The sequence below is a fragment of the Lissotriton helveticus genome, chromosome 9 (assembly GCF_964261635.1).
Source record: "Lissotriton helveticus chromosome 9, aLisHel1.1, whole genome shotgun sequence".
In the NCBI taxonomy this organism is placed as follows: domain Eukaryota; kingdom Metazoa; phylum Chordata; class Amphibia; order Caudata; family Salamandridae; genus Lissotriton; species Lissotriton helveticus.
In genome coordinates, this window is record NC_136070.1 from 784,556,788 (window position 1) to 784,572,826 (window position 16,039).

At 47.9% G+C, this 16,039-nt stretch overlaps 1 protein-coding gene across 3 annotated transcripts in view; it reads left to right on the forward strand.

Annotated features, from left to right (window-relative positions):
* Window positions 1–16,039, forward strand: part of SYMPK (symplekin scaffold protein) — a 1,116,254-nt gene that overhangs the window by 112,256 nt on the left and 987,959 nt on the right. For all 3 annotated transcript variants that reach the window (XM_078660908.1, XM_078660909.1, XM_078660907.1), the window contains 2 exons: window positions 9,590–9,663; window positions 12,833–12,959. In XM_078660908.1, coding sequence (XP_078517034.1) covers window positions 9,590–9,663; window positions 12,833–12,959 — 201 coding nt within the window. The remainder of the gene's footprint in view (window positions 1–9,589; window positions 9,664–12,832; window positions 12,960–16,039) is intronic.

Genomic DNA, 16,039 nt, shown 5'->3' on the forward strand with positions numbered 1-16,039 from the left:
CTTAATAAAGCGGCCGGTGTGTCCCCGAACTACCTTGGATTCCCTCTGTCTAATGCCAGCTCTACAAAGTATAGCCACTCTAGCCGTTTTAGTGGGGGCAGTAGCCCAAAATTGGAGAGGATAGCGCGGGTGAGCCATTCGAGGGGTATCGGCCTTCAACAGGTGAGTTTCCTGCAGGAGAATGATGTTCGGGTTTTGCTGCAGTAGGTAGCGCCAGATCTGGCATTGTTTGTTAGGGGAGTTAAGTCCCTTCACATTGAGTGACAGGATCTTCAGGCAAGGGACAGTAGCCATGTCTGTCGGAGACAGGCGCGTTCCAGCACACCAATGTAGTGGGCTATGTGGCGAATGGGATGAAGAGGGTAGAGGAAGGTCGCTACCATTAAAAGGGGGGAGGAGACAGTCTTGGGGGGGGGGGGGGGAGGGGGCTACATGCACCCGCCCTACGGTACACTGTTTCTGACCACCCTTCACCTGTATTACCCCCAACTGGTGCTCAAGATGTATTCCTTGGCACCAGTTTGGTTTCCGTGCCCAAGGTTGGCTACCCTGTTCCATATGGGGCACTCCATTACCCTACCTACTTTCTACCCGTGTCCCCATCCTATCAAAGAAGAGAAACGACTTTGCCTGGACCATCGTAGGATGGTCGGTTTCTGATGAGTCGAAGGAGATCAGAACTGACTATCACCTCTTCGTTGGGTATCCTTGCTCATTCTACCAGAGTGAAGGCTTCAATGTCTGCACTTGCTTGGGGTGTTTCTGTGGTGTTGATTTGTCTTGTGGTGAAGATGGCTTCCTGCAAAAAACACAATTTCTTTCATTGGGAAGGGTGAAAAGATGGTCATTAAGCTCATTCTGTTTTCCAGGATTTCCTTGTCTGACCATTCCTTCAGACCAACCACCTGGAAACAGTGGTATTTATTCAAAAGGTGAGGAATCTGCAGATAAAATTATTCATCAGTTTAAAAAAATTACCAACCTTTGGTAAAGATCTTTCTGGTGGAAACTTTATGGATACTTCCTCATGATCCAGCAGTCATATTTCTGATTTAATTTGGATACAACTTTGTTTGGTGGTGACGATACGCCCTAAGATACTGTACCTATTCGTAAACATACCGATACCGCTCTTTCAGACCCTGCAATCTGCTTTGCTAGCCTTTGTCTGGGGTGGCAAGAAGCCACGCTGCAGCTGGTAGGTATTAGTACAACCAGTTGAACGCGGAGGCTTTGAGGCCTCCGACATCAGGCTTTATTATCTGTGCGCACAGACACAATTTGTCCATTTCTGGTATCACACTCAACACTTCAAACCGCACACTGCCATTGAGGCTGGCGTTACTTTGCCGGTGCCCCTGGAGGCAGCCACATTGCTGGGTGGGCAAGGTGGACCACGCAATGAAATTAACTCAGTACACTGCACAGCGTGGGCGTGGAGAATACTGGCACGTAGGGCACAACTAGACTACATATACGCCCCGGCGCTACCAATGTCTGTGCATCCAGCCGTCTCTGCAGCACAAGAAACTGCTGCATTGCACACTCCAAAACAGGTGGGGATCACCAAGCTTGGAGACCTCTACCAGCGGGGAGAGTTCCGACCACTTTCAGATGTATTGAAAGGACGGGAACATGATCTGATGCTGGGCTTTACATACGTGCGGGTGAGGCAAGCTATACGTACGCACTATCCCGAATATCCCTCCGACCCAAGAACGTTAAATCCATTACAGGCAGTGCTGACACACGACTCCCGTATGGGGCTGATAACATGACTATATAATGCATCCATGAGGGAGCTGGACCGCATTGATAGTCCCTCCTACAATAAATGCAATATGACACTTGGGGCCCCACTATCCGCTGAGGCTTGGACATTCTGTTGTAAACCAACGGGTCGTCTGACAGCGAATTGCAATCTCCGCATCATTCATTTCAAGTACTTTCATCAACTCTACTACACACCGGCACAACTGCACAGATTTGGCTTGAGAAATAACGCTAGTTGCCTGAGGTGTGGTCAAGATGAGGCAGACTTTCTGCATCTAGCATGGGGCTGCGCCTGCATACAGTCCTTCTGGGGTAAGGTTATGAAGGTACTGGCTGAAGTGGTGCTGGAGGATGTGCGGTGCACGCCTGGTTATCTGCTTGAATGGGTCAAACCCCTTAAGCCATGCAATCCTAGACTAGTGCCATCTCCACATTGTTTGCAAAAAGGGCTTTTGCGTAATGCTGGGGGGCTAAAACCTCACCGACACTGAAGGAATGGCTCAGAGATCTGTTATATTGTAGAGACCAGTTGAGTATATATGCTGAGGAACTGCCAGAAGCCTCCCAACCAAAAGATTTCTGGGCCCCATTGACAGGGTTTCTGCTGAGCAACCCTGAATTGTAGCAGGCAATGCTCTATGGCCCGCGCTGATGCCGCAGCAAGTATATCAATGCTCTTGTGGATAGGTTTCTGTTGATTGCAATGTGACATAACAAAACACAAGATAAGCTGAGTGCTAAGTGTAGTGGGAGGTGGGGAGGATGGTTTACTGTTTGAGGCAAATTTGTGTTATATAACTGTAAACTGCTTATAATGCCACTGTGATACATCGGAGTGCCGAGCTCTCTGCGTGGGGCTTGTAGAGACCTGTTATAAGCTGCCAATAAACACATTTTAAAATAAAATAAACTTTGTTTGTTGCACTGCACACTCACGTCTAATGTTCACCTCCTCTCTGGATCTCTTGAAAAACATGGGCAAGAAATTGGTGTCAGGATGTTGAGGTGGGGCTGCTCGGCTTCTGTGACGTCCCATTTGGTGTCAAAATGGAGTCTGCACCACTTAACAGCAAGGGAGCGCTATGACAAAATCTTCCAGATCCAGTCTGGCATCTCAGGCATTCAAAAGGTGAATAATCAGCAGATAGCTAGAGTATCCTTCTGAAAGATCATGTTCGAGGCATGTGGGCTGCTGAATTTATATCTATGCATAGATCGCCGCCTAGTGTTGGGTCCGGATGATTGCACATTGTTGTCCTGGAAGAGTCTTCGAAGTATCACGAGATAGGTGGCTCCTCCCTTGGACTACAGTGCGCATGGGCATCCTCTCCATCTTCAGATTGTTTTTTTCCGCCATTGGGTTCGGATGTACCTTCTCGACTCAAGTTCGGAATACACTTAAAATACTTTTCGCGAGGCCAAAAGGCCTTCGGGGCGTCTGTATTGTCTCTCGTTCGGTGCCCGGTACTTCATCCAGTTCTTCGAACAGGACGTCGAAGAACGTATTGCCTTTCGACGGCTAGGCCCCGACGAGCGTCGACGATGGAACGGAGCCCGTTCAAGAGATGCCCCGTCTGCAACTCCAAATACCCTCACATCGATGTGCACCCAGTGTGCAACAAGTGCCTATCCCCGGACCACGACGAGGCCAGCTGCATGGCCTGTTCCAAGTTCCGGTCGAAGGAAACACTTCGGCTTCGCCGCGAGGCAGTCGGCCCAGCAAACAGCGCCAGAACCAGAAGATATCTTCGAGGCAGACAACATAGAGGGCACCGATCAAGAGGAGCCTGACCGGCAGTCGGACCCGGCATCGGAGCACGACTCACATTATAGTGTGATCGAAGAACAAGACCACGTCCATGATGAAGACATCGTCGAGGTAGGAGACGACGCAGAAGCCATCAGAGCCGTCGATGATGACTCAAGCGATGAGCAAGGACCCTCCGCAATCGCGGGGCCCGATACTGACACTACACTCTCTACGGCTCAGGTCGAGGCATCGCCGGAAGGCCTTAGCCAAGATCTTTACCCGCATTCTATAGCCCCGCGTCCACGCCCGGCTAAGAATACTTCTACGGAGCCATCAATCAATCAGCCACTTTCTGCGGCAAAATCGAAACCGACAGCAACTGTATCGAAACCGAAACTGCTGACGTCAGTGCTCGGATCGACAGCCTCGGATTCGTCGGCTCCAACCCAATCTACCAGTGTCATCGACCCTTCGGGGTCACAAGGGGGCGTCGACCCGAATCACGGGACGCCGAAGCCTGTCTCTGCCGTCAGGCACGTCGCGCTGACGCTGTCGACGTCCACGACCAAAGCTGGTGACACTAACAAAGGACTCAAGGCTAGAAAGACTGTCGATCCAAATCTTCCAGCCTCGGCGCCGATATCCGGCAAAGCCATCGAGTCGAAAAATGCCGACCCGAAAGAAAAAGTCGCGTCAAAGCAAAAAGGCGTACCTGTTGTGCACCGACAGCTCGAATCGACGCAGGGCCGCAAGCAGCACGGTGATCCTACAAAGTTGGTCGGATCAAAAACTGCAACACCCTCAAAAGAGGTTGGTTCGTCTCCACTGCTTACGCAGCCTATTAAATATGGACTGCCCCCGACTTCTCGACCAAAAGCCTTCGAGCCACACAAAGGCATCGACACTACCAAGAAAGTGTCGGTAGTTTCCAGGACTCAGTCCGCTGAGGAGGATGTAATGTTCCAGCCGCCCTCCTAAGACAATCAGTCAAAACTGTTCATTGACTCGGATACTGGTAGACTCACTATCTACAAACGGAAAATAAGGCCAGAAACTCCTTTGGAGCCATACAAAATCCCTCTAAAAAGAAAAAAGGACTCCGCAACCTCACCTGTTCTTTCGGAGCCTGTGGAGTCTTATGAACAGGACTATTCCTATTCGCCCCCACGCACCTGTGAGGATATAGGGGAGGGATACAATGAAGATGAGTTCAATTATCCTGCTGACACAGATCAGGATGAACAGCAAACATGGACTGACCCTGGTGAGCCACAGTCCACGCCTGACGTTCAGTCCTATACCATCAAAACCTCGCCTACTGAAGATACTGCTGCGTTTAACGCTTTGAGAGGGCGGCAAAAAACCATGATGTGGACATGCATGCTGACCCAGTTGAGGAAGACTTTTTGTTTGATACTTTCTTAACTTCAGAGAGATCAGTAAAAACATTGCCTATGCTAAAGGGTGTCCTTAAACACGCTACTGACATCTTCAAGCAGACCACAAGGGCACGGGTTGTAAACCCAAGGATTGAAAAGAAGTACCGGCCCGCACCTGTGGACCCTACGTACATCAAAGGCCAGCTCCCGTTGGACTTCCTCGTGGTGGCTAATGCTCGTAAGAGGGCAAACTCTCAAACCAGTGGTGATGCTCCCCCTCCGGACAAAGAATCAAAGATCTTTGAAGCATCTGGCAAGCGAGTAGCGGCTCAAGCAGCAAATATTTGGAGGATCTTCAACACACAGGTCCTATTAGCCAGATATGATAGGGCACACTACGACACGTTAGAGCAGCTACTGCAACACCTGCCTGAGGCTTATAAGGAGGGAGCAGAAATGCTGATACAGGAGGGGAAATTAATTTCCAATGCGTCCATCAAGTGTGCGCTAGATGCAGCAGACACGGCAGCTAGGGCCATAAACACAAGTGTGATGCTTAGAAGGCACGCCTGGCTACGCATCTCTGGTTTTAAGCCGGAGATACAAACTACTTTACTCAACCAGCCGGTTAACCCTGATTTTCTCTTTGGCCCTGATGTAGACACAACCCTAGAGAAAATTAAAAAAGACACTGAGACAGCAAAATCCATGGGGGCTCTGCAGTCACAACAGTTCAGGGGTAATTCCTTTCGTCGCTCCGGTAACAGGGGAGCCTCCAGAGGTCAAGCATCACAGCAAGCCCAATACAACAGAGGGGGCTCACAGACCACCTATAACAAGAACAATAGGGGTGGCTATCGTGGGAACAGCACCAAAGGCAGAGGACGCGGAAATAATAATGCCAGATCCTCCGCCACCAAAAAACAGTGACGTCTTGTCACTGCCCCCCGACCATATAACACCTGTCGGGGGAAGACTCCAGCAGTTCCTGCCAGTCTGGGAAGACATAACCACAGACAGGTGGGTGAGAGACCTTATACAACACGGCTATTGTCTAGAACTAACCTCCACTCCACCCAACATACCCCCCAAGGCACCGTCCTATGTCCGCAGAGCACATGCCCTTATTGCAGCAAGAAGTCCTCTGCATGCTGCAAAAAGGGGCCATAGAACTCGTGCCTTTAAATCAGCAGGGTACAGGGGTGTACTCACTGTACTTCTTAATCCCCAAAAAGGACCGGTCTCTCAGGCCCATTCTAGACCTCAGACCCCTGAACCAGTACATCTTGTCAGAACATTTTCACATGCTGACTTTACATCAAGTTCTACCATTGCTCAGTCAGGGAGACTTCCTAGCAACCCTAGACTTGAAAGACGCATATTTCCACATTCCCGTTGACCCAGGACACAGGAAATATCTCCGGTTCACCATAAACAACCAGCATTACCAGTTCAAGGTCCTGCCTTTCGGGGTCACTACTGCCCCCAGGGTGTTCACCAAGTGCTTAGCGATAGTGGCGGCGCACCTTCGGAGACAACACATCCACGTCTATCCTTACCTGGACGACTGGCTTGTTCAAGCAAAGTCAGCCCAGCAATGTGCCAGCCACATGTCCCGCACAATTCACCTACACAGTCTAGGATTTTCACTCAATTACCCCAAATCACACCTTCAACCCGCTCATGTACAACATTACCTGGGTGCGACAATCAACACTCTGACAGCGACAGCGCACCCAACCTCAGCCAGAGTCAACAGCATGCAATTGCTCATTCAAAAATTCAGGCCCCAACACTCGCTCCCAGCGCAGGTATTCATGCAGCTAATAGGTATGATGGTCTCCTGCATCTTTATAGTCCCTCACGCAAGGCTACACATGCGTCCGCTTCAGGAGTGCTTAGCACGACAGTGTAACCAGGCTCAGGGACATCTAAAAGACCTAGTGTTGGTGACCGGTCGTGCATACAACTCTCTGCATTGGTGGAACACACAAAACCTTTGCAGGGGACGACCGTTCCAAGAGCCTGTACCACAGATAGTGCTGACAACGGACGCGTCTCTCCAGGGTTGGGGAGCGCATGTCCTCCATTATACAGTGCAGGGACTATGGACAGCGCAGCAGCAAAAGATGCATATCAACCTGTTGGAGCTCCGTGCGATTTTCATGGCAATGAAGGCCTTCAAACTGCATCTGTGCAACAAAGTCGTGCTGATCCGGACGGACAACATGACTGCCATGTATTACATCCAGAAGCAGGGAGGCACGCACTCTCCACAATTGTCTCTTCTAGCCCAGAGCATGTGGAAGTGGGCCATTCAAAGAAACATGTTCCTCATGGCGGAACATCTCCCAGGCAAGGACAACCAGATGGCGGACCTGCTCAGCAGGCACAGCCACCAAATGCACGAGTGGGAGATACACCCCTCAGTGCTCCAACCATATTTCCAGCAGTGGGGTCATCCGGAGATAGACCTATTTGCCACAAAGGAAAATGCAAAATGCCAACCCTTCGCCGCCAGGTTCCCACACCCGCAGTCTCAGGGCAATGCGATATGGATGAACTGGTCAGGCAGATTTGCGTACGCTTTTCCACCAGCACCGCTCATACCGCTAGCGGCACGCAAACTGCGCCAGCACTCCATGACGCTCGTCCTAGTTGCTCCAACGTGGGCACGGCAAGCGTGGTACACCACGTTCCTAGAACTTTCAGTGGTGCCTCACCAACGCCTGCGACTCAAGCCCAGTCTCCTCACTCAGAACCGTGGAGACATTCAGCACCCAAATCCGCAACAGTTGAGCCTTGCAATATGGCTCCTGAGGTCATAGTTTGGCTACCTCAACCTGCCCCCTGACTGTATGAACATCATCAAGGAGGCAAGAAGGCCTACCACCAGGGCATGCTATGCGGCCAAATGGAAGCGATTTGTCATTTACTGTTCTAATAAGAACATAAATCCGCTGGATGCATCCACGCAAAACATTATATGTTATTTGTTGCACCTATACAGGTGCAATCTGGCATATAGTTCCATTAGGATACATTTGGCCGCAATGATCGCTTATCTTCAAAACAGACAGCATCTTTCTCTTTTTAGAGTGCCAGCCATTAAACCTTTTATGGAAGGACTCCGAAGAGTGATTCCTCCCAGACACCCTCCTTCACCTGTCTGGAATCTGAACATAGTTCTCACCAGACTAATGGGACTACCCTTTGAACCTCTTCACTCTTGTGAGATACAGTTTCTAACATGGAAAGTGGCTTTTCTAGTGGCGATAACATCGCTCAGGAGAGTTAGTGAGCTTCAAGCCCTAACTATTCAAGAGCCTTTCATACAAATTCATGCTAATCAGGTGGTGCTGCGTACCAACCCGAAATTCATGCCTAAGGTGGTGTCGCAGTTCCACATTAACCAAACCATAGAACTGCCCGTTTTCTTCCCAAATCCAGACTCGGTAGCAGACAGAGCACTGCACACGCCAGATGTCAAAAGAGCTCTCCTGTATTACATAGACAGGACAAAGGATTTCAGGAAGACTAAGCAACTGTTTGTTGCCTTCTCTCCACAACACAAAGGCAACCCCATTTCAAAGTCAGGTATAGCCAGATGGATCGTTAAGTGCATACAAATATGTTATCAAAAAGCAAAACGCACATTAACAGTTCCCCCAAGAGCGCATTCCACACGCAAGTTAGGGGCATCCATGGCTTTCCTAGGTAACATTCCTCTAGAGGATATATGTAGAGCAGCCACATGGACCACCATCCACACATTCACCAAACACTACTGCGTGGATGTACACTCCAAACAGCAAGCTACTGTAGGTCAGGCTGTTCTCAGAACTCTTTTTCAGACTGCTGCAGCTGGCACGGGCAACCGCCGCTAAGGAGGATACTGCTATTTATTCTATGCATAGATATAAATTCAGCAGCCCACATGCCTCGAATGGAATATGCTACTTACCAGTATGCATCTGTTCTTGGCGTGTAGGGCTGCTGACATTTATATCGACCGCCCTCCTCCCCGGTGCCTGTCGCAGCTGTAGCACTCACTCATTCTCAGGCATGGTCATCACTTACTGTATTACACTCCATCTCTGCCACAATGGCGAAAACCAATCTGAAGATGGAGAGGATGCCCATGCGCACTGTAGTCCAAGGTAGGAGCCACCTATCTCGTGATACTTCGAAGACTCTTCCAGGACAACAATGTGCAATCATCTGGACCCAACACTAGGCGGCGATCTATGCATAGATATAAATGTCAGCAGCCCTACATGCCAAGAACAGATGCATACTGGTAAGTAGCATATTCCTAACAAGGGTAAGTAACTTTTTCTTCAAGGAGAGACCCTGACACTCTTTTTCCAGTGAAACACAAATCATGATTTTGTGTTGGAGGGACAGGAGTAGAGTTATTGGGACCTTAATGAGGAAGGACTTAAAAGTGTAAAACAACAGGTTCATTTTGAAGGTGGCTGTCGTGCTGAGCAACAAACGTTGGTGCTTTAATTGTGTAATAAGAAACATATAAAGCTTGGGAAATATGTAATTTCAAATGCCTTTATCCTAGAATCGGGTAGGTTTCATTTGATTATAGAAAGTAAAATTCATGTAGTGAGTCTTCAGAAATTTAAGTCAAGGTTATTTTCTACAGTACTGTCAATCTTTTTTGTTTCTTGCTTAGGAAATGATCGCCTTCCAAACTGACAAGTCCATTGACGTACGCAAGTTTGTGATTGGCTTCATAGAAGAGGCGTGGTAAGTGTGATCATCCTATTTCATCGGTGCTTTAACTCAGCTTACATCAATTTCCTCAATAAAGGATCAGTTTCTGAAGTAACACATGGACACTCTGGCTTCCTTTGTGATTCGTCCTAAGAAGTATTTAGACTTTAACATATATGTGGCTGTGTTCCTTACCAAGGCTTAACACTTGACAAAGGGATTTCTTCTTCTGCATGTGCTATACCTTCCACCTCTTAAAACTGCATAAATTCCTATTTATGGCAACTGAGCCTACCCAGTTACCCATGAAGTTACTGTGACTGAACTGGTCAAAACAATTCTCCCAGTTATCATCAGAGGTACATTACTGCTACCTCCTATAGAGAGATTCCCAATCTGACTCGAGTTAGATGGCCCATAAGAACCAAGTCTCTGTTTCAAAACGTTGTATTCAATCTGGCCTCCTCAAACAGTTTTAAGCAGGGTCTTTCTGTAGTCTATCTTCTCCTACACATTCCACAAGTTTCTCCTGTTCAGCCCAAATCCAGGATAATGTGTCTTTCTGCAGTCTGTTTGGCTAACATTTCTTGATCCTCTTGAACATGGGTCTTGTTATTTATTTTCTTTAAAAGCATTTTTCTTGGCATATCCTTAGCCAATAACAATACATTCAGTACAAAGATTAGTTTAAAAGTACTTAACCAGTGCAGCATTAACGTTGCATAGTAACGGGCGAGATTGTCATAGCGGCCCTTGGCTATGACAGTGGGATATTTGCGCCAACCTTAAGGCTAGAATAGCGGCAACTCGTGGCGTTGCAAGTTGTTGGCCTATCTGTTTGGATATAACATGTCTGAATGTCAAAGAAAATGCAAGGAAAACAAAATAAATATTGAAAGTATCTTGAACTGCATAGCTTAGAAAAATTACCTAGTAAAAAATCTGTGTGGGTTCAGAGATTATGGGCCAGCAGAATGGGGTGGGGGGCTTTGATGGGCCAGGGGAGGGAAGGTGAGATTACATTAGATTAGCTTTGGTATGTCAAAAAGGGTGTGGGGAGTACATACGGTTTATAAGGAAGGTTGAGGTAGTGAGAGTTAATACAAGAAAAGAGTCCGGGGGATGGGTCGTCATCTTATGGTGTTTCAGCCAGACCAGAGAAGAGTAGGTACCAATCTAGATGAGTGTGGGGACCCCTGGCTGCTTCCCTCCAGAAGACGGTGCTCTGTGCCTTCTCCCAAATCAACATGGCACAGATCCGCAACTCGGTGCAGGGAGGATATACTTTTTTTCAATGTCATGGTGATGAATGTATTTGCTAGTATCTGGTCTAGATCGAGGAAGCGAGTGGCTACCTTCCCCCTCTTGGGACCTCCTGTAGACTTTGAGGGCCTCTGCCTCCCAAGATTCACTAGTGGAAGGCCAGTGATGACCGACAGTTTCTGTTACTTCAGTCCTTTAGTGATGTAACCAAGGGTAATCTCAGAGGACATGTCAGAAATCCACAGCTTCAGCCCTGCAGTGGGGGCAGGAAGCTGTAGGCGTTCAGGCAAATTTTGCGAATGCATTCCATGGAGACGTATGTAATATTATATTCGTTTGGGTCTCGCATTTCAGGCAAGGACCTTCTTTCCGAAGGAGAAGACACCGCGTTCCTGCTTCTACTCTTAATATGGTGTGGAACTGTTGATTTTATCTGCTGTGGCCCACCTTATCTCTGTGTTACCAGACAAATCTCTATATGTGGACGTAATTTTGAAGTTTGGTATCTACTAATAAGACGTAGCATCTTTAATTCATTTTAAAACATATACAGAGTGATCCAGTTGTCCATTCTACAGCCATATCCACATGCTGATTATACAAATTTACTACAGATATTTATACGCAATATGTTAGGAGCGCCTCGCACATCCCCTGAAGAAGTCCAATGTTTTGGGATGAAACGCGTTGGCTGGTCTACTCAACACAGTCTTTTGATATGTTTAAATTAAATTGTAATCAAATAAAAAGGATGACGTGAAGAACAACCTTGGACGAATATCTTATAATTTTGTGACATTGTTCATAAGGTGGTGCACCAACTGCTTTGTTAAGGAACTTGAGGTACTTTAGGGCTCGCTCTCATTTCTTTCTCATGTAGGGATCCATCACTGTCTGTCTCCCAGGCTTTCTAGCTGGGCTGAAAGAAATCTTTGTGAGACCTGACCGACCATACCTTACTTAGCTAGCTAACCAACCGGTGACCAGTGATGATGGTATATAAGGAGTGGAGGAACTTGTGCATGACAGGCTCGTTGACCACAGAACATTTAGTTTGCAGAATGTGGTGTAACCACGCATATCTCTGGTTTTGCCCCTCATGAACATCAAACTGCTCTCTTGGAGCTTGAAATCACAAAAACTACCCATCTTGGTAGATATTTCCTCCCTTGCTTAACTTTACTTTTTCTCAGTGATGTAGGTCTCAATCATCTAAGTACCCAATCCTATTTGGAAATCCAATGAGGGGTAGCACTGGAGCATGGGGTGGGGGTGGAATGCTTTGTCAAGGAATTGCAGTGGGCAAAACAGCATAAGGTTGTTGTCAGAAGATGTAGAGCGGTGCCCCTTTATTTAGTACCAGTATTTACTGATGAGAGATTGTTAGCTCGTCCAAGTGGATGTCTAACAGTGGTCCCTGTACTGTCTGTGAAGGGTGAGCTTGACATTCAGGTTAATGAAAATACCCATGATGTAGAAGGATGCGTTCTTGTACTCCTAGTATCACATCTTAGGACTTCATTGAATATATAAACTGCCTACTGCTCCTTCTTAGTGTGTGACATTGAGATTCTCATTGAAATTCTTTGAGGATCCTATTATTCCATGTTAATGAACTTAATATAAATACCAATGTTGGATGTTTTGGAGCATTGGAGCTGCTGTATACCTTAAAGATGCACTATTATGTTTATAATTTTACCAATTGGGCCATATTGACACTTTTGTTTAACTATTTACTCAAATGATTACTTTCCGAACAATTGCATATACGTTTCTGTGTGTGCCCACATATGTGTGTACAGAGAATCTAGATTTATTTATTATCAAGGATTCTGCTCAGGGGGGGGAAGATTATTGTGGTGCACCTTACTTGAAAATTTCCATAATGAAGAAGTAGGATTACAAGGGAGTAACTCTGCCATCTCCTACTTTTCAGCAAGCGTGACAATGAACTACTGATGAAGCTTATTGCCAACCTCAACATGCTACTGCGAGATGATAATGTTAACGTAGTGAAGAAAGCCATTCTAACAATGACTCAACTCTACAAGGTGGCTCTACAGGTAAATAGTCTACTATTGGCCCAGAGCCGTTAGAAGGCCTATTTTCCTGCTTATACATGCATGACTAGGTTTCAGGATTTTTTTATTATAATAAAAAATCGTATTTTTTTAAATTGCACTTAAAGTGATTACTGAATTACAGTTATGACCGATGGTGCTATATCACAACTCGTTAGACCAGGTTTATAAATGCCTAGGACAATGGAAATTTTAGTGATCTTTGCTAGTAAATTTAACAGAAGCACCCTTTGTATATCCTGATATTTTCGTAAAAAGAAAAACGTGCTGTAGTTTTTTAAAACATTTTTTGTAAACCTTTATTGACAAAATTGCATAGACCTGTTACAATCTTACATCAAAGCAGAGCACCGGGTACATAGCAACAAATGAAGATATGAATGAGGGCCAATGGCACAGACCAGCAGAGAACAGCGACTTACATAGACATTACATCAGCACATCTGGACAATGAGCAATGAGGGATATAGAATAGGCAAACTGGGGGAGCGGGAGCAGGCCTGGCTGAAAAGGTTAAAGGGCGGCTACTGACCTACACCGGCGGCCGCCGCGGAGCGCGGGAGAGGCAGTCTGGCTTTGAGGGGTATGAGCATGCAGGTGTGACACTAGGGGGGCCCCCATGTGTCGAGGGGATAAGACCTGGTTGGCATAAGGTCCCAGAATTCAGATAAAGGGTCCGGTAATCTTGCAGGTTTCACTGGACCCTGCTAATGGTTGTCAGTCGGAGGCTGTCCGGGTTGCTAGCATACGTCACACGCCAGCAGGAGAGCGAGAGTTCGCTGCAGCGCATCAGGTCCCTGATCGCGGAGCTGACCGCGGGCCAAGCCGAGAACAGTTACCGCAGTTACCGAAGCTCGGGACTCCCGCCCGCTCGCTCATTCGCCCCCTGCCCGCCTGCCTCCTTGCCTGAGTCTCCCCTGCATGAGAGCCAGCACCGCAGCACCGCAGGAGCGGTCAGTGAGCCGGGGGTCCGAGCGACGGATCCGATTGGCGGGTCCAGGCCGCCACGCCCACGCCGCTCCAGCTCCGCTTCAGCCTGCTTGAGCCTGTCCCGGTCCCGCCCACTCTAGCAAGCGATCACCGTGCTGCTGCCGGTGGTGACGCGGGGGGGGGGCCAAGGGGGGCGAAAGCTAAGAGGAGGTGAGAGGAGAGTGAGGGGAGAGCGGCCAGAGGAGCTGTGGTGTGCCAGCGACATCATTGAACACGTGGACCCGGGCTGAGTGAAGAGGGATTACCACACTGTGTCCTGGGCTTGTTGAAGTCGCACCAGGGCACCAAGGCGGACTCCAAGTCCCAGGAACCTTTCCCAGATAGCACCTGGGCCGGGAGCAAGCCGCGCCTATCCTCCCGGGAGATCCGGTGATCCTGCGTGGAGGACCAGAGAGCCGGAAACCCTGCCCGAAGGTACAGTGACCACGTGAACTGCGTACACCTGATTGTGGAGGTGAGGTTGCTGGGTGCTGCTGCATGCCGCTATAGGGGAAGAGACGACTAGGAGCTGAAAGCACTGCCAGACTTGGCGCCTGTTCCTCCCTACAGTTACTGGCAGTTGCTCGCGGTAGGGGTAGCGTTGGGGCTAGCCTGCGAGGCGTGTGGCAGACCCCGGCCCCCTGCATAGACCCTGCATTTTTTGTATTTATTTTTTTGCAGAGTTTTATATAGCGCGAACTAGAACCGAACCGAATCAGTTATCAGAGCGCTTTACATAGCACCAGTTACGTTACATGAGAACACACTTTCATTTTTTTTTTATGCACGGGGAGATTAAGTGATTTGCCCAGAATCACAGGGTTTTTTTTGGCGTCGTTACCGAAACTCGAACCCAGATCCCCAGGTCCGAGGTCGAGCGCCTTAGCCGTTAGGCCAACCCCTCTCCCCTCTCCCTCTCTCCCTGCATAGACCCTGCATAGACCCTGCATAGACCCTTGGAGTGGTACTCCCGTCTCTTTTAAGGATTGAGGACTGATTAGGTGCCAGCACATGCACCGCAAAAGAGCCGATGGGTAACAGCGGGGGACCCCACAGAGAGTAGCGGGGGACTTGAAGCCTCATAAGCCTCAGAAAGCCCGAGGCCATCCTTGCAAACAGCCAACACCTAAGCTGGAAGCTGCGGAAAACGAAGCAAGCCCGCTGCTCTAGCCATCAAAAGGCGCTTCCATCCGAGCAAATAACCCATAGTGTTAGAGGGTTGGTAAAAAAGGAAGATGAGGTCAGGGAAAATCCAAACAAACCCCCAAAAAAATGCAAAGAAGAAAGTTAAGACCAACTCTCCCACGCATCCCCCAGAGGGTAGCGCTACTCCCACCTTAATCCCCCCCCATCTATTCAATTTTTGGATCAATGAACCCCACTGGCAAATTTTATTTCTGAAAGATCCCGTGTCAGCCATGTATTCAATGCCGGCAACACCAAAAGGTCTGCAAAAACCAATGTCGCCTAACATATTAAGTACAAAGTCGACGGATACAAAGACCTCCTTGTCTGCTCCTTGCACTATTGCTGAAAGGGCCAACGGAACAGAGGGGGACCCTTAACTGTATGGAAGCCACCCACGGTAAAAATAAATATATGATGCTAACTCAAGTTCAAGTGCATATGGAAAATAAAAGATGTGATCCACCACAAGGAGAGGGACTTGAGAAATCATTAACACCAATACTATCATTAAATAGGTTCTTGGACTGTTCCATGGAAGGAAATACAATTAAATGTATATCAAATAATTGTGTTACAAACTTATCTACGACTGGAAGCAAACAACCCACAAGTAAAAGGGATCAACAACACAATACCAGTACGCATGACTCCTCATACAAGGTTCATCCAAACAATCACTCAACCCCAAGATCGGTCCCATGCTCAACCCGAGCACTAGTAAATTGTACAGAAAAAATAAAGGAGCGCTACCCCGGGCGGGCACTCCAAACACCTACAAATAACCACGAAAAAACTTTAATACACAAGGACCACTCGGACATTAACTTAACTGAAAGTAACACTGAGCAAACTAACACCCATGGCAAACCAACAATTATTACAAAGGAGGACCAGGATATAATAAA